Source organism: Pantherophis guttatus, chromosome 10, assembly GCF_059756535.1.
Source record: "Pantherophis guttatus breed Tessera chromosome 10, ASM5975653v1, whole genome shotgun sequence".
NCBI classification, from domain to species: Eukaryota; Metazoa; Chordata; class Lepidosauria; order Squamata; family Colubridae; genus Pantherophis; species Pantherophis guttatus.
The window spans coordinates 27,553,801-27,571,329 of NC_142072.1; the positions used below are offsets into that span (position 1 = coordinate 27,553,801).

The window sequence follows — 17,529 nt, forward strand, 5'->3', positions numbered from 1 at the left end:
GAAAGAGCATCGGCTGCTGCTTTCAAAGTAGGTTGCATTGATGCATTGACCCCAGGATCAGCTTCCCTGGACAGGGTTGCCTGCAGAGAGGTCAAGAAGGCAAGACGGGAGTTGTAACTACACAACTAAAACCCTACCCCTTTTTGGGAGGTATTGCAAAATAATTAATGGGGGGGGGGTTTCAATTGCACAGTCATGGACCCCCCTGCTTTTGACTCACGTGAGTAACAAATAACAATATCAGGGTTGGAAGGGGCTTTGGAGGTCGTCTAGTCCAACCCACTGGTCAAGCAGGAAACTGCTGTTGTTCAGGCAAAACACCTTGGAGAAAATCACAGGATCATATAATTGTCATTTGTTGGAAGTAAAGTAGCAGCTCTTTCCTGGGTAGGAAAGGTGGAGAGGCCCTCAAGGACAGCTCCGGAGGTTTGGTCCTGAGAACTTGCCTTCTTATGCATGCAAGAGGAAGCTTTCCCATCCTGCACTCTTATGGGCAGGCGTAGAATACAGAACAGCCTGCCCTCCCTTTTCTTTCTTTCTTTCTTTCTTTCTTTCTTTCTTTCTTTCTTTCTTTCTTTCTTTCTTTCTTTCTTTCTTTCTTTCTTTCTTTCTTTCTTTCCTTCCTTCCTTCCTTCCTTCCTTCCTTCCTTCCTTCCTTCCTTCCTTCCTTCCTTCCTTCCTTCCTTCCTTCCCCCCCCTCTCTCTCTGTCTCTCTCTCTCTGTCTCTGTCTCTCCAGTAGTTTCATTCCAAACATTAAGAGGAGGGAGGGAAAACCTGTTATAACTGAAGAAAAGGGAGACTCAAGTGTCGCAATCTATCTGCAAATAGGAAGTAGCTGGGGAGGGGTGCGTGCCAAAGGAAAAGAGCAAGTTGACTCTGCAGATGGAAAGCAGAACCCCAAACCCAGAAGAGGTGGGGGAGGGGCTGGATGGGGACCTGCAGGGGAAGAAGCCCTCTGGCCACAGCCATTGTTGGCCCAGTCTGGAACTGGAACTTGGATGATGTGCTACGGTTGTTCTGGTTGATTCCTGAAGAAGTGACCCCCGAGCTGCCATATACATCTGGGGGACCCTGGAGCAGTCCCTCCAGGGATGGATTGCAAAACTCTGCAGCTGCTGTGATTGCTGACACCAGGGTTGTGCAAAGCCGGAAGAGAAGTGAGCCCTCAACTCCCTCCTCCTCAACATCGCTCCCCCCCACCCCACCCCTGGCACAAACCAGAGTAAACAAGAGGCCCGGTGGGAAAAAGGGAAGAGATTCTCGTGAACCTGGGAAGCAAGTGAGGGCCATGCAGCATGCGTGAGGGTATGTGGCCTCAGCCAGAAGGTGGCTGGTCTCTTCCCTAGCCCTAGCCCTAAAACGTGGGGTGGAGCTGAGTCATTACAGGGGGAGGAAAACTGACCTGAGGAAGAAGAGCTGACATTTGGGGAAGTCTGGGAGTGTTCAGCAAGAAAGCAAATCAATAGAACAAAATAACCATAAAGCTCCAGCATCCAAGGAACACTCGGACATCAACATTCAGCCTTTATTTTTAAAAAATAACTTTTATTAGCACTCACCCTCCAAAAAGGGTCCTGCTGCTCAGACTGTCTTCACTTTCAGGACTGACTTTAAAAGCTTTGAACTACTTTCTGGAAGCTCCACAGGGTGGGGAGTTCATCTGAGCTTGGAAGTTCAGTTGTGCCAAAGAGAAGAGGCTGCGACTAAGCAGGCTCAACTCGGGGGCCTCTGAAGGTGGCCATTCCTAAGAGCAGAGACTTGGACTGCCCTTCCCAACCTTCTGGACACCTGAAAATCACCGGGAGCAGGTGGTCCTCTGGACTGGTACAGTGTTGAGATGTGTGGACCTCAACTCCCAGAATTCCCAGCCAATGCATCTAAAAGTTTTTAAGAAGAGATTGGACAACCGCTTGTCTCCTATTTGAGCAAGGGGTCAGACTAGAAGACCTCCAAGGTCCCTTCCAACTCTTGTTACTCTCATACCATTGTTGAGGTAGAGACACACTACTGTAGATACCAAAGTCCTAAGCCATGTGGGCCTTTAAAGGCACCTCAAGCACTTTGAACTGGAAGCCATTTGAACCTGTTCAACTTCTCTAATTGCTTCTGTGCCATTTTTGGCACTCTGGTTTTGGTTTCCCACCAAGATGGGCAGGAAATTGCACCATGTTTTGTTCAACAGTTTGCCACTGAATTTCAAAAGCATGTTTTGTCGGGGGTGGAGTGGGATGGCAGTTGGTGGAGAGTCTCCCAGTCTGCAGCGATTCTTGATGTATATGTGGTCCCAAGAGAATGTCAAAGGCTACCACATTTCCTGGCCCCACACAGCATACGATGCCCTGACCTAACCCTGGTCCTCACGGAGACACAAAGGCAGAGGTGGGCAACTATGGCCCCTTTACAACCTGTGGACTTCCAACTCCTGGAATTCCTGAGCCAACCATAGCTGCCCATCCCTGCACTAAGGTGAGGGAGAAAAAGGTTGCCCTTGAAATAGGTTGAAATCCAGGGATGGAAGAAACAGGGAGGGCAAGGGCTGCTGGGGCCCTGGCAGGGCTGCTCTGCTTGGGCTTTCCCCAACGCCCCGAGGCAACCTCCTTCTGAACTTTTGTGGGAGGCCTCAGACCCTCCTGGCTGGGAGGCGTTGGTAGGGCTGAGACTCTCCACTTGGAAAGGTGCGGCCTGACACGTGGCATACGTGAAGTGTCAGCTGTAAGCCCAGCACTGAACTGCAGCGGCTTCTCCAAGGCCAGGCTTGGTGCACTGATGGCCTTAAGGAGAGAGGTTTTGCATTCCTGTCTGGGCAGCAGATGCTTGGCCACCTGCTCAAAGGAGTGGCAGGGGCACCTGTCACTCACCCCCTTTTCCTGGACCAGACCCAGACTGCTGCTGCCACTGCTGATCTTTGTAGGGATAGACACCTAACAGCCCTGAAATCTCTTTTCCAAGGCTTCGATGGCTGGTTTAACAAGACCTGGCCTGTGCGGTATCTTTTGGCTGCCTGTTCCTTTACAGTGGGAGGCTGATCCTAGAAGGCAGGAGACATCTGCCACTTCAGTATCTTCACTTTCAGTCCTAAGGCAGGTTGTTCCAGCTGTGGCTGTTAGTTTGGCCTTCTGACCCGTTTGTTTTGGGGGTTTTTTTTTCCTTAACTTTTATTACTGGAGCTTGCAGATCCTTTGCAGTTTCAGCTATTAGTGTTACCAGCATAGCATGCCTTACATAGTAAGTCCTCATTCAGTGACCACGTGTTCAGCAACTGTTCAAAATTACAACAGCACCAAATGAGACTTATGACCATTTCTTGTAATAGCAGTTATTGCCATTTGTGCACTTCGCTCCCTCCCCCTTATTTATTGTTTTAATGTTTTATACTACATTTTAATTCAATATCTGTAAGCTGCCTAGAATTGCCTCTGGTGAGATGAGCAGCATACGAGATAGATATATGTAGATATAGATAGATGAGAGAGAGAGAGATGATACAGAGAGACAGATATACTGTAGATAGATGATAGATACCATATTTTTCAGAGCATAAGACCCTCAGAAGTATAAAACGCACCTTATTTTGGGGGGAGGAAAATCAAGAAAAAAAAATCTGCTTGAGAGGCTGTTTGAGAGGACGCGCAGAGGTCGAAGGGTGGGGGGGGCTACATTCATTGTATAAGACGCCCCCAAATTTTCACCCTCTCTTAGGGGTAAAAAAATTGCATCTTATACTCCGAAAAATACGGTAGATAGATGATGAGGGAAGGAGAGAGAGAGAGATGAAATTGCAACCTTCACTCCCAGCTTGTGAGGGCAAAGACTCCCAACAGGAGTCCCATATCTTCAGAATGCTGTAACTGCAGGGTATTTGCTTAGAGACGGCAACTGGGAGCTCTGAAACTGCCGTCATAACTTGGTGCAGTCGTGTGAATTTGTGCTTTATGACTGCGTTGCTTCGCGGCAGAGTTCCCAGTCCCAATTCAGTGAGTAGTTTTAAATCATGCTCCCCTTTTTCTAATCCAGCCTCCCTCAGTATCTGAGTAAATAAGGAGAGAAGGGTATTGCTCCCCATACGTCTGTGTCCTTGGGGAAAGAGACTCCCAAGCATTGGACAATTCACAAACTACCCCATGACCTGGATGGCTGAGAATCTCCCCAGACCCTTAGCTATGCCCTTTGGGATGAAGACCCTTCAAATGGTGTGGGAGATTGCAGACCACAGGAACTATTTGTGCTTCAGTTTGAGATGCAGACAGCACAGACTCCTCCCCACAGCCTGCTCCTGTCTTCAACAGGGAAGGGACACGGGGCAGAAAACATCCTGCAAAAAGCACAGCTCCACAACGCAGTCCTTTCAGCAGTTCCAAGAAGGCTCCACACCCATTTGCACCACTCAGGTGACCCTGAGGACACAGACAAGCCCCCAGTTGGCCTCAATGGCTTTCTCAAAGGATGCAAATGACCAGCTGTTTGCAAGGATAATAAATCCTTCCTTTCCCCACCATCCAGTCAGAGCTGAAGAAGATTCTTGGATGAGAAGCGAAATGTCTTCAAAAGAAAAAAGAAGGAAGTTCAGTTGCCTCCTGAAAAAGCACCTTTGGGACAACCAGGACCTGGATGACTGAGAATCTCTACAGACATTTAGCTATACAATTTGGGATACAGATACAGATTAACAGAGTTGGAAGGAACCTTGTAGGTCATCTAGTTTAACCCCCGGCCCAAGCAGACCCTACATCATTTCTGATGGCAGTCCAATCTCTTCTTAAAAGCCTCCAGTGATGAAGCTCCCACAACTTCCGAAGGCAACTTCTGTTCCATTGGTTGATTGTTTTTACTGTCAGAAAATTTCTTTTTATTTCTAAGTTGAATCTCTCCTTGTTCAGTTTCCATCCATTATTCCTTATCTGGCCTTCAGGTGCTTTAGAAAATAGCTTGACCCCCTCCTCTCTGTGGTAGCCCCTCAAATATAGGAAGCTGCTATCCTGTCTCCCCTGGTCCTTCTCTTCACTAGACCAGCCAGGCCCAGTTCCTGTAACCGTTCTTCATATGTTTTAGTCTCCAGTCCCCTAATCCTGGTTGCTCTTCTCTGCACTTTTTCTAGAGTCTCAACATCTTTTTTATAGGGTGGTGACCAAAACTGGATGCAGTACTCTAGGTGTGGTCTTACTAAGGCTTTATAGAGTGGTATTAGTACCCCCTTGATTGTATCCCTCTGTTAATGCAATGTAGGATTGCATTGGCTTTTTTGGCTGTTGCCGCACTCTGCTGGCTCACATTTAATTGGTTGTCCACTAGGACTGCAAGATCCCTCTCATAGTTACTGCTTATTAAGCCTGCTTTCACCCAGTCGATATGTGTACTTTTGGTTTTTCTTGCCTAAGTGTAAGACTTTACTTTTGAATGGTGAAGGAGTAGGAACGGATTTCCAGAAAAATCGCAGACTACAGAACCAGGAGCACCACTCAGGTGACCCTGAGGACACAAATAAACCTCCAAGTGCTTCAACGACCCTCTAAGGATGCAAATGACCAGCTGTTTGCATGGAATATAAATCCTTCCATTCCCCACCATCCAGTCAGAGCTGAAGAAGCTTGGATTAGAAGTGAAACGTCTTCAAAGAAAAACAAAGTCCAGTTGCCTCTTGAAAAAGCACCTTTGGAACATTTGAAGTCCAGATTTAAGAGCTGAAAAACCTGGCTGCTCACCCATTCAGATCTGGTGCCGCACAAAGGCGTTCCCTGATCCTGGTACATTTTTGCTCAGACGTTTCATGCCAGCAGCGCCGCTCCAAGGGAAGTCAAAGGGAGAGTTCAGGGCAGGTGAGTCTCCACCGCGGGAAAGCCTTGGAGGTTTGGCGGCAAAGGTCTTTGTTTGCACACCCTGGGAAGATACCTCGGGGAATGTGGACCTTTGGCCTGAAAAGTGACAGTTAGAGAAACAGCTGCCAGGGCTGGCCTGGGGGGAGAGTGTGCTGACTCAGAATGGGGCGAAGAGGCAATGAAAGACCTCACCAGAGAGCCTCCAATGAGCTTTGAGAAGGAGGGTTCAGGCGCAATGGCAGCCCTTCCGCTCCCTTGGAATTCCTAAAGAGACACGTCCGTGTGGCTCTAAGCTTAGATCTGTGGCTTCCAAAGCCATATTTAGGAACCTGAAGAGGTTGAGCCCTTCCAGGTGCCCTTCCGATGACCCTGGGATTGGCCTCAAAAGCTCAGGGGCTTCGTCTTATTTCAGGAAAGGCTGTTGTGACCTTATTCTCAGATGGTGGGACCCAGACTTCTTGCACTGGCCGGAGGCTCTTTTGGACAGTCCCTCCAGGAGTGTCTTTAAGAGTGAGACAGCTATGGGAGCTCTGGTTGGAACTGGGAATGGGGATGGGCCTATCTTCCAGAGGGCCATTTGTGCTTACATGAGTCTTGAATGTAAACAGCAACTGCCTTAATAAAGTGTGTGACATAAGCAGAAGTTCAAAAGTAGCTTATAGTCTAAATCAAGAGGGTGCCCTTAGGGGCTTTTCACACGTATGAAACCCAGTTTACCAGTTAAACCTATGCTAATAGCCTAACTGGGGTACTTGGGTGCTACATTTTTTTCAGAATGATTATTTTTGGCACACAAAGGCAGCCGTCCACACAGCATTGCTGTTATCCAAGGAAGTGGCCTTGAGGTTGTTCGGTGATCATTTTGGCGGTTTTGACACTAACGTGAAGTTATGGATTGTCTTCAGCACGAGACCACCAAGAATAGTCTACCAGGATATAAGGAACATCTGCAAAATAAAACTCTCAGAAGAACACATAAAGGTGAATGAGCCCCGAGAGACTCCTTGAGTTTTAGAAACCGCCAAGCTAAGCTCCAGTAATGCAGTGGAGTCGATGTGGTTTCGTTTGAAATTGTCCTCAGTGCACTTTCTCTCTGTTGGAGATGCCCTGAATTCTTCTGCTGTCCCTTGCAAGCTCTACCGGGAGCCTTTAGGAGAGCGTTCGTGGACCTTCAGAGCCACCTAGCAGCCAGGCCAGGAGTGGCAACTTAGGCGGCGGTGCAGGCTTTGCAGTCCGTTTTGCCCAGCTGGATCTCCCAGAGGCTGTGAAGAAAACGTCATTGGGGTGAGTTCAGTCAAGAGGGCTTTCAGGTGACCCTCTGAGTGGGTTGGCAACCCAAGTAAGTGCAAGGACTAGCCCACTGCAAGAAAGACTGGGACCTACTAAACCGCTCAGCAACAAAATCAAGAATACGGATTCACAGAGTCCAAGGGAAGGAGTTCAGTGGTGGTGCTGATGGTTGCATCTGAGCTTTTTTAAAAAACGGGGAAGAAGGAATAAAAGTAGCATTGCTGTTGAGGCTGATATCAAAGAGGCAGCCAAGAGGTGGAAGAAGTTGCAGATCTTTCAACGAGACATCAATTCAAAAGAGTGGAGCACTTTAAACACCCCAACCTTTGCTGGGAGCCTGACTGCGCCAATCATGGTCCTAGCAGGGAACTCTTGTGTGTCATCCTAACAATTTTCTCCTCAGGAGAGAGGCTGAGGACAATTGGCTCATTAGGCCTCTCCCCGTGATTCAGCTAAAATGCCCTCCATTTGTCTGGAACCAGCAACAGTTTGCTGTCTCCCTTGCGAACACCCCCCCCACACCTGTTCTGGTTTCCCACATTTCCCATGCCCTTCCTCCACCTTCCAAATGTCGCCAGCAGGAAGGAAGAACCCTCCATGTGCACAGCGTTCTTTTGATTGGGGATGGCTTTGGCAGAAGCCGAGACCTGCAGGCTTCTTCTCTCCCCCATCCTAACTGTCCCGTCTCCCAGCCTGAGGTCCAGCTTTTCTGGATGAAGACAGAGAGCAGCTCTTTGCATGCAATTCCTCTGATCCTGATCCATCCAGATACCTGGCAGCCCAAACCGTAGCTGACAGGTGTGGTGGAAATTGTAGGAGCCGGTTGTCTTTTCATACTGGAGTCTTACTCCCCATCGCAGCCATCAGCTGTTTTACTTTGTTTGGGCTGCTTCTGAACATGGCGATGTTCTTGGAAGTGCAAAAGCCATCCAGACAGCAGCTGACAGGCACGGAGGACGTTGTTCTCCCACTTGCCGTGCCACCACTGGTCAACTGGCTCTCGGACCTCTGGATCAGTTCAAGAGATCGGACAGCTGCAGGGGGACAAGTCCGCTTGAAGGAACCACCTTCTCAGCTGCCTAAAGATAATGCCCGGGAACTAGGGGGAAGAGAAGCATGGCAACCTTTGCTGAAGGCCAATGGGCGCCATGATCCAATTTCACCCCTACATGTCCAACCTGACTGCAACGCTGAACAAATGCTCAGTGAAGAACATTAGCTGATGGCTCACGGGCTATTTAAGGGAGAAAAACACAAGTTTAAGACCGAAAAGCATGGGCCCAGGCTATCTGAGGAACCATATCAACCCAATTGGATTGGTCTGCACTGGGCAAAGGGCATGCAGGAGAAGGGCCTTTTCTACTGTGGCTTCTGCCCTCTGGAATATTGTGCCTCTCAAGGTGAGATCAGCCCCCACCCTCCTGGCCTCTGGAAGGGTCCGAAGACCTGGCTCTGGGCTCCAATGGTGGCACATTGTTCTGGAGGTGGTTTATTTATTTATTTATTTATTATTTAAATTTGTATACTGCCCTTCTCCCGAAGGACTCAGGGCGGTGAACAGCCAAAATTAAAATACACACAATATAAAATTTAAAATAATTTAAAAGCAGAATTAAATCGAATCGGCTTCCCAAAAATTAAAACCCATGGGTTTTTAACCCATGGTTAATGGGCAAAGACCCCACCTCCTCCCTGTGTGCACCTTACTCCCTTCTTTGCCACCTTTATTAATTTTAAAGTCAATTTTATTGTCAATATTATGTTTTATTGTGTTGTTTTTATCTGGCTGTAAGCCACCTTGCCTAGATTAGTGAAATTAATAAAAAGGCATCATATATTTAAGGCATCTTAGATATGGGTCAGCAGCGAAATGAAGACAACTACATAAAAAACATGAGGAAGAGGAGAAGGTAGTTGTTTCTGGGATTGCTTGTATCATGGTGAAGGGCAAGTTTAAAAGCCAACATGTGGACATAGCAGTGATATTTGGGAATGTGAGTGTGTAATTAATGAGATTGCTTATTTTAAAGATAACTAAACCTGAGGGAAATTGCAAGTTTAATTTTGGAAAAGTAGATTTTAATGAACTTAGGGAAAGGATGAGTAAGCTTCTGTGGAAGGAGATGCTAATCGGAATTGGAGCTCAAGTGAGTGGGAGATCCTAAAGGAGATACTAAAAGCACAATTACACAGTTCCAGGTAAGAGGAAAATTGGAAGGCAATGTGGCACCACAGAGAGCTTGTGAAAGACACAAAGAAGATGGAAAAAGGGACAGGGAGTACAGAAGGGGAGGCTGAACTGGTATGGGTGGGATCCTGAAAATACAAGCTCAGAACAAGCTGAGTCAGCAAACGATGCTAAGAATAACCTGAACTCCAAACCCAGAAGCCACCAATGGAAGCGCTGCACCTTGCAGTGTCAGGGGAAATGCTGCAAAGCTTCATGGTGATTCTTCTGGAGCAGAGGAATTATTAAGGGGTGAAAATTGCCAGAACCCTCAGCACAATAAGGACGTGCAACGGTGGTGCCAGTCTTGGATCAATGCCACCCTTCTGTACTGATGGGAAGGGGCCAAAGATCTTTGAAGAGGATCTCTCTCTCTCTCCCTCCCTCCCTCTCTCTTCCTAGAATCCTTTCACTTGCCAAGCTGGTTTTCCCTGAGTGGAATGTAAGGTCTTAACTAAAATGCCTCCTTGCTCTCTCTTTGACCTGGAGCTCCTTTCCTCAGCCTTACAAGGAGCAAAGACTGGTGGCAAAGTGACCTAAAAATTGATCCTAACTGGGGCAGCCTCTGGTATATGCAAGAAAGCAGCTTAATGGTGGAAGCCATATTCGGGGCAACAGACCCAACCAATGTTGACAAGCACAGACATCGCTGATTAAAGCAAAGTAGAAAATCATGCTGTGATCTCTCACACATTAACTTTTCTTTTTATTTTGACACAAAAATGTTCAAAATAATAGGTGGATGGTTGCAGTTGTTCATATTAAAAATCTAAAAGGTGTGACTGAGCCACTAAGAATGGAATCAGAATTGAAGGCTTAATGATGGTGCTCATGCCCATTCATTCAATCAAGCTTTTCCAGATGTGTTATTTACATCTCGGGTAAGAGAGCAGCCATCCTTCCTTCTCACTTTCCTGGCATCTGGGCTTGCTTGTAGATCCATCTTATGATCCCAGAAAGGCTCGGAAGAAATCTTCCTCCACGCTCCAAAGGTATGACATGCAGGGGACCTGGTGACCCCAGCATGGATGGGGCTGGAAGCAGCACAGCCACTTGAGACAAGGGACTAGTCCCTGCGCTTTGGCCAGCATTCAACAGGGGTCATCTTGGAGCTGGAATATCTATTGCGGTTCTGTCTCTCTCTATATAATATATATTCATTGACAATCTCACCTGCTCTTCTTTAACTTTTTTCTTTTTTTTACAAAATGAGGGATATGATGACTATTTATAGCAACATTTCAACATTAAAATTTCTGCCGGAGGTTTCTTGCATGTGTCTCTGGTGAATGGCTGTTCCAGGAAGTTTCATTGCAGCAAAGCCCGGATCTGCTTAGAAGTGGTGTCATCATTGAGGTGCCGGGTGGTGTACCTAGGAGGAACAAGGCAAAGGGAGGATAAGCACAGCCATCCTTGTGGAGGTGGGAAAGAGGGAGGGACATGTATGAAGCTCCAAAGCCTCTTGGCCCCCAGTGGGCAAAGGATGGACAGATGGCCCTTCGCACATGAACAGGAAAGCCCTGGAAGAAAGGTAATCGGGAATAAGCTAGCAGAGGTGTGTGTGTGTGTGTGTGTGTGTGTGTGTCTGTGTGTGTGATGTAGAGAGACAGCCAGGGGAAAAAAGGTAAGCTCCAGAACAGGACCAGGGTGGAAGAGAAGTGTCCCTTAAGGCCATGTTCCCTGAGTGCAAAACTGGACAGACAGTGGCTGTGTGTGAAGAGTGCAGAAAATCCCTTTCTGCCCACTTCCTGATCACTGGACCCTAATTTCTTCCTGGTGGAATCCATCAGCACATAACTGCATTTCCGCCCACTTGCCCTTCCTGCCGGCCTTGCACTTAGCCTACCCACCACCAACCTCTCACCTTACAGGCACAACATGGGCTGCATTCACACCTCACTGACCTCTTTAGTTTGTTTCTGGTTCAGTGCATTGTGCAAAAGAAGCATTTCAGTCACTCAGTTAAGGATGCTGTGTGAACATAAGATTTTCTGATAGACTTTACTGGTAGTCCTCAACTTACGACAGTTCATTTAGTGACCATTTGAAGTTACAATGGCACTGAAAAAAAGTGACTTATGACTGTTTTTTACATTTACGACCTTTGTAGTACCCCAGTGATCAGGTGATCAAAATTCTGTTCCTTGGCAACTGACTCCTTTTTATGACGGTTGCAGTGTTCCAGGGACGTTTGATCCCCATTTGCGATCTTCTGACAAGCAAAGTCAATGGGGAAGCCAGAACTGGTAACCATATTAGCAATTTAACAACTGCAGTGCTCATTTAACAATTGTGGCAAGAAAGGTCACAAAATGGGGCAAAATTAACTTAAAAAGTGTTTTGCTTAACAACAAAAATTTGGGCTCAATTGTGGTCATAAGTTGAAGACTACTTGTACAAACAAGCCAAGTGATAGAAGTGAGGAGAAGCAAATGGCCTTATACTGCCAACAGAGTCCTCTTGAACTGCAAACTGTAAATCATTTGTGGTGCCAAAGCATCCACTGGATGGAGTGGGGAGAACACTTATCCTAAGCTCCATTTCCTGGTCTGAAAAATGGGAATATTTGTTTGTATTTGGGCAAAACACAAATAGTTATCGACATAATCAGATGGACAGTACAATTAACGCCTCCCGGCCAGCCATCTCTGCCTGTCTCTTCTTCCCAACTTCATTCTGTGAAAGTTCTCCCTTGCGATTCTCATGAAGCTTCCCAGAAGGGCAATGGCTGACCCTCTGTAGTTCCAGCACCCGAAGTGCCTGGTCAAGAGCCACCCTGGGCCTTTGGAGCTGCCGTACCTCAGAGCATTGAGAAGGCCTTCTGTGCTGTTGGAGGGCTGCTCCTTCAAAACCTTGATGCATCCTTTCATCTAGAGGGAAAGAGGAAGGAAGGAAGGAAGGACTTTCGTTTTGAAGAGAGGAGAAAAGGCTGGAAAGGCACAATCAGGTCTGCCAACTTTAGCTCCTGAATTTTCACCCAAGAGGCTCCTTCTGTCCCTAAGGGCTCTGACTGTGAATGAAGGGTATGCAGCAAGATGGGTAACAGCAAGTTTAAGCTGGAATGCAAATTCTTTCCTTGCCAGGGAGATTTCTGCAAAACTTTCTGTTGCATTCCTTTGAAAACCCTCTCCTCTTTGCCCCTCACCTCCAAAGGAAGATCAGCCCTCCTCTTGGGAGGGCAAGGGGGCTGTAAGGGGTCTCATGCATGTCCTTCTGCATGAGCAGAGATAGCTGAGGGGCAGCCACATGATTTGCTCTTCTTAATGGATATTCTCTGGTAGGAAAAAGGAAGCCAAAAATGGTAAGAAACAGGGGTGAGTCTCCAACTGAAAATTTATTGTGCAAGTGAGGCAGGGGAGCTCACAGAAACTGAGCTTAACCTGAGGGCTGCACTATGGATGTGTGTGTGTCTAAAATGTTACTCACGTCTATTTTGGACGTCTTAGCAAATGCCCCCACTGGGTGGACATGATCGTAGAGGATGATGACCCCCACCATTACCCGCATGCAGAAGAGGAGGGTCTCAGTGTTAGTGAACCTGCTGCGATATTCCCTGTGGGAAAGCAGAAGAGAAACGTGGAACTGGCTCAGTTTTCCTTCCTGGCAAAATGCCAAAAGCCATCAATCCTGATCTGAGCCTGCACCATGTCAAAGAAGCCTGCTTGCCATGGAGACTGCAGCCTTTTCCTGCTGCATTCACCGCTGGTCCTTCTGCACTTAACCACCAACAATCTTGGCCATGGGTCTGCCACCCTCCTTCCTGCCAGCATTCCTGGGGTCTGAGTGGCAAGATGCCTGTCGTGTAAGCAGCCCAGCAGCCTCCGCAGCGCAAGCCCCTGTTCAGTCCATGGAAGAGTCAGCCAAAACTCACGGAGTTTCCAGCATCACTCGGCAGACACAGGCCATGGTGCTCAGGCAGTCAGTCGTGTCTTCTATTGGGAGAGTTTTGTTCTGAAAGAAAGCGAGCAAGAGCCTCCATGGGTCGAGAGATCTCTTCCTCTTCATCAGGAGGAGGAAGCACATTCAGGGCAAAGGAGGGTGCTCAGACCCCTTCCTCCCTCCCTCCCCAGAGCCTCTGCAGCCCTGGTGCATTTCACTCATCATCAGCCTGAATCTTCTCCTCTTGGGACTTGCAAAAGTGTCCCCAGGAGATCTCGTGGCTCACCTCCGAGACAAACTTGGTGGTGGCACTGCTCAGAGTTTTCAGCATCGGGGTGGCCTCGGCATAAAAGAGGGACATCCGGTTGGCCATCTCATTGTTGACCTCACTCTCCACATCCAGCTGCAGGTGTGGGCACAAAGGAAGGCAAGGACAGTGACCTAAGGGGGGATGACTGCAGAACCACAGTGGGGGTGGAATTTCTCTGGGGAAGAGGCAGCTTTGCTTGCTCTCATTCCCCCATCAGGGATGAGCAAACTCAACCCTTTAAGGAGAAAAACAAAACGGGCTGCTTTCCCCAATTTCAAAAGCCCACCTGGCTGAGGGGGAACATTGGTCTTCCTGATTGGTTCCTTGGCATTTTTCACAACTGACTAAAGGGTTAGGATTAGGGTTGGGTAAAATTGGTCACTATCTCATAAGCAAATAATAGGTTTTAATTAATCACCACATTGCTCTCATCGATCTTTCCTTTTTTCCACTTTTATTGATACCAGAGTTTTATGTCTCCAAAACCTAGCAAAGCAGAGAAGCATTTCCTTACTTGCAAATTGTTGATTCGATTTCGACTGATGGTTCTTCTGTAGTAGCTAAAATCGTTCTGAATGGCAGGATTGGTCATCTGAGGGAGACAAGGGGGACACCTGGAAAGTGCTTCCTCCTAGCCCCACTGGAAGCCCCAAAATTCCCTGGGGAGGAGGCCCTAGGCTTACAGTCTGATCCATAGACTGGTAAGACTCATCATCCCCAACACATTTGGGTCCCCTAGCAGTCACTAGGGGTAGGACAGGGCAGAGAGAAATCCACATTTAGCTGCTTCCTGCAGCAACTATGAGATGCTTTCTGGCTACTCTCAAATGTGGGCTTGATGATGAGGAGGAGGAGGAGGAGGAGGGAGAAAGTTAGTGTTGATTCTTAGAAAGTACATAGATTGATTTTCTCCACGGCAAATGAGTTTAAGACTCTTTCAGAATAAAATATCTGAGATTAGAAAGAATGGTTGCAAGGTGTCCCTTTATGTTACAACCCCTTGATTTTTAAATGTTTTGTGGGAAATTTTTGAACACATGTTTAGGGCTCTTCGGAAGGAGTTTTGCTTTAAAGTAGGCTGGCAGGCCCTCTGGGCAGGCCGTGGGGTGGAGCAAGATCCCTTGAGCCGGCTGACAATGGCTGGCGGTGGGAGCCTCTTTCTCCCTGTCAAGACGCTGATCCCGGGGGCAGCTTCAGACAAGAGGGGACCTGGCAGCAAAGGACTCGGCTCCTGCCCTGCTCTTGCCAAGCGCCTAGATAGGAAAGCCTTGGGATCAGCTGCCAGGGTAGGAAGAATTGGCAAAGAAAAGAGAAGGGAAGGGTTGGTGTCCGATCCTGTGGATTAAAACAGCTCCATGGAACTGGGAACCTCATGGGGAAAGGGTCAGCTCCCCATCCTTGACATCCCTCTGAGTCTGAGGACCTGCTGCCAGGTCTTTCAAGGTAGCAGACACGGGAACGGATGCCGCTTGAGCGGGGAGCCCACATTGAAGGAACTGGATTCTCCTGCAAATGGGGTGAGGTAGGGAAACGGGTCAAACCTGCAGCAACCTGAAATGGCAGGTTGGATCCCAGCCTCCGCCATACAAGGAGACATCACAGATAATTCCGATGGCAAGATTTATGGAGGAAAAGGAGGGAAAACCCCACTTGGATGTCTAAAGACACTGTTAAGTAGCACCAGCTATCTGCAATTACTGCAAGTTCAAATCTTACCAGGCTCAAGGTTGACTCAGCCTTCCATCCTTTCGAGGTAGGTAAAATGAGGACCCGGATTGTGGGGGCAATAAGCTGACTTTGTATAAAAAAGAACACCGCTTGGGGGGGGGGGCGAAAGCCCTACTAAGCAGGTATATACAAAAGTATGAAGGCTATTGCTTAATGCATTGTAAGCCGCCCTGAGTCTCCGGAGAAGGGCGGCATATAAATCGAACCAATATAATAAATAAAACTAAATAAAATAAAATAAAGAGAGATGGAAGCTGCCTGCCTGGTGGGCTGGGTGAGGCCCACATGTTGCCCTTTAGAAAGAACAAGGAAGGTTTACAAGCAGATCTAATTACATAAAGGAAACTGCAGTGAGAATGTTTATAAATTCCATATTTTATGAGGAATTATGTATTTTTCTGCAGTGATTTACTCTTACCAGATATTACTACAATTTTCTTATGGGATCTTAATGGATGTTTACTCAGTATGTGATTTACTCAGAGAACATGGACGGGCAGATTAAAAATGAAAATGAATGGGGGAGAGAGAGAGAGAGAGATTCAGCTGAGACAGAGCCCACCAGACAGACTGGAGATCCAGGTGCCTCTGTGCCTTGGCAGGTTTGGTGCATTTTGGTTGCCCAAAGAAAAAATCCCAACAGAGTCATGATTAAACATGGTTAAGACCAGTTGGGAGCCTGAAGCCGCACCTCCCCAGGAACCCCTTTACTTCATTCTCCTGCCCTCCATCCCTGCCCCCGCCAAGGTACCTTGAGCTCATCGAAGCTGAGGGTGAAATGCAGGATTTCTGCAAACTGCTTGGCCAAGGCCTGCTCTCTCTCCAAGTGCTGAGTGGGGGCATAGGGGGGGCTGGTCAGGGCCTCCAGCAAGCTCCGCAAGGCATTCTCTGGGGGGGTGAAGGAAGGGTAGGTCAGTCCCTGTGTGCCACTTGGGGAGCTGGCACAATGTTACAAGGGTGGCAAAGGAGGCCCGTGGGGAAGCCCATCACCTTCCCCCAGGTCAGGAGATGAAGGTGTGCACAGCCTGGCCAGGCTCTTGGTGCCCAGCTGTGCAGGAGGAGAAGCACCAGCCGCTGAAAAGAGAAAGCCTCAGGAAAGAGGCAGAAGAAGTGGGGGCCCTGTCCTCCCCCTCAAAGGAATAAGGAAGAATAACTTCTTCAAAGGGGAAAACTAGAACCCTGGGACCACCGTGTCCAGAAAAGCCCCTCCCTCAAACAGATCCTTTGTCCCCTTGGCGCCAGAGGACACTTGGGCACAACACTGACTGCCTTCTCTTAGGTTACCAGGGTCCCGGTATAATATAATAGAAGGGTGGTATAATAATAATGTAAGTATAATCAATAAACCAAGAAAGAGGTGACGGTCCCTGCCTAGGAAGGTGCGCTCTGAAAGGCGTGTCTGTGTGTGATGGACTCGCCCCTGTCCTCCCTCCCTTCGCACACCAAGCAGGCCTACATTTACCAAGCCTGAGAGAAAACTCATAAAACCGTTTCAGCTTCGCCACAAGAGGACACACAGCGTTCCAGGCCTTTTCTTGAAGCTGCAGGTCGCTGGGGTTCTGGATCGCCTGAAGAAGGGAAAGAGCAATGCTAGACATGCTCTTCCTCAAGCCCTCCATTGCTACCGTTTTATTTTCCCAGAGAAGCAGCTGCAACCCCAGCCAGGCCTGTTTTCCCTGGTGGGTCAACTGCGGGACTGACTCCCGGGAGCGGGGATAGCTGGGGAAAGGCCCACCCTCAGCCCCCAAGACTTGGGAAGAGTCTATCTGGAGGATGTGCTCCGACTAACCAAGGCCAGCAAGACAAAAACGTTGAGCAACCAGATCCTCCCCAGCAGAATCCCTGGTGCTGGAGCTCTCGGTTGCGAGAACAGAGCCGCCCACCGTAGCCACGGGAATGGCCCAGCCTGGGGTGGCTGCAAGCTCGGCTCCGCTCATACCTCCCGGATCTCTTGGCCAGCACCGGTGTAGGACTGCAGTTCTGCCAGGATGGTCTGGGCCTCCTCCAGGACAGCGTTCACCTGGTTCCAGACGGCCGTCTCGGCTTCTGTGGGCTGAGCATCTGCAGCACACCCCACCCAGAAAGGAAGGGAGGCAAAGTTCAGAAGCTAGGGGGCAAAGGGGTTGCCATAGACAGGAGCACGTGGAAGGGAGGAGGATGGTTGGCTGGCCAGGGATGGGAAGGAGCCAGGGCATTCTTGTAAGTCCGTAAAGCGCCTCCCCAAGCTGGTTAGTCAATCCAAACTGGTGCCTGGAGAAGGAGGATCTTTAAGGGAGCCAGT

The 17,529-nt window shown here is 48.5% G+C and overlaps 1 protein-coding gene and 1 long non-coding RNA gene across 4 annotated transcripts in view; one reads left to right on the plus strand and one right to left on the minus strand.

Moving 5' to 3' along the window:
- The first annotated feature begins 5,427 nt into the window (after nucleotides 1-5,427).
- On the plus strand, nucleotides 5,428-8,940 carry LOC148112434 (uncharacterized). Its single transcript, XR_015729509.1, has 2 exons — nucleotides 5,428-5,814; nucleotides 6,589-8,940. It is a non-coding gene; the product is annotated as an uncharacterized LOC148112434 (long non-coding RNA).
- Nucleotides 8,941-10,020: 1,080 nt separating this feature from the next.
- LOC148112435 (CYFIP-related Rac1 interactor A-like) overlaps nucleotides 10,021-17,529 on the minus strand; it is a 28,989-nt gene continuing 21,480 nt past the window's right edge. For all 3 annotated transcript variants that reach the window (XM_087876744.1, XM_087876743.1, XM_087876745.1), the window contains 9 exons: nucleotides 17,188-17,309; nucleotides 16,711-16,816; nucleotides 16,000-16,136; nucleotides 14,035-14,112; nucleotides 13,497-13,613; nucleotides 13,203-13,282; nucleotides 12,758-12,884; nucleotides 12,131-12,201; nucleotides 10,021-10,703 (listed from right to left, as the gene is read on the minus strand). In XM_087876744.1, the coding sequence (XP_087732870.1) occupies nucleotides 10,640-10,703; nucleotides 12,131-12,201; nucleotides 12,758-12,884; nucleotides 13,203-13,282; nucleotides 13,497-13,613; nucleotides 14,035-14,112; nucleotides 16,000-16,136; nucleotides 16,711-16,816; nucleotides 17,188-17,309 (902 nt within the window). In that variant the 3' untranslated portion in view covers nucleotides 10,021-10,639. The remainder of the gene's footprint in view (nucleotides 10,704-12,130; nucleotides 12,202-12,757; nucleotides 12,885-13,202; nucleotides 13,283-13,496; nucleotides 13,614-14,034; nucleotides 14,113-15,999; nucleotides 16,137-16,710; nucleotides 16,817-17,187; nucleotides 17,310-17,529) is intronic.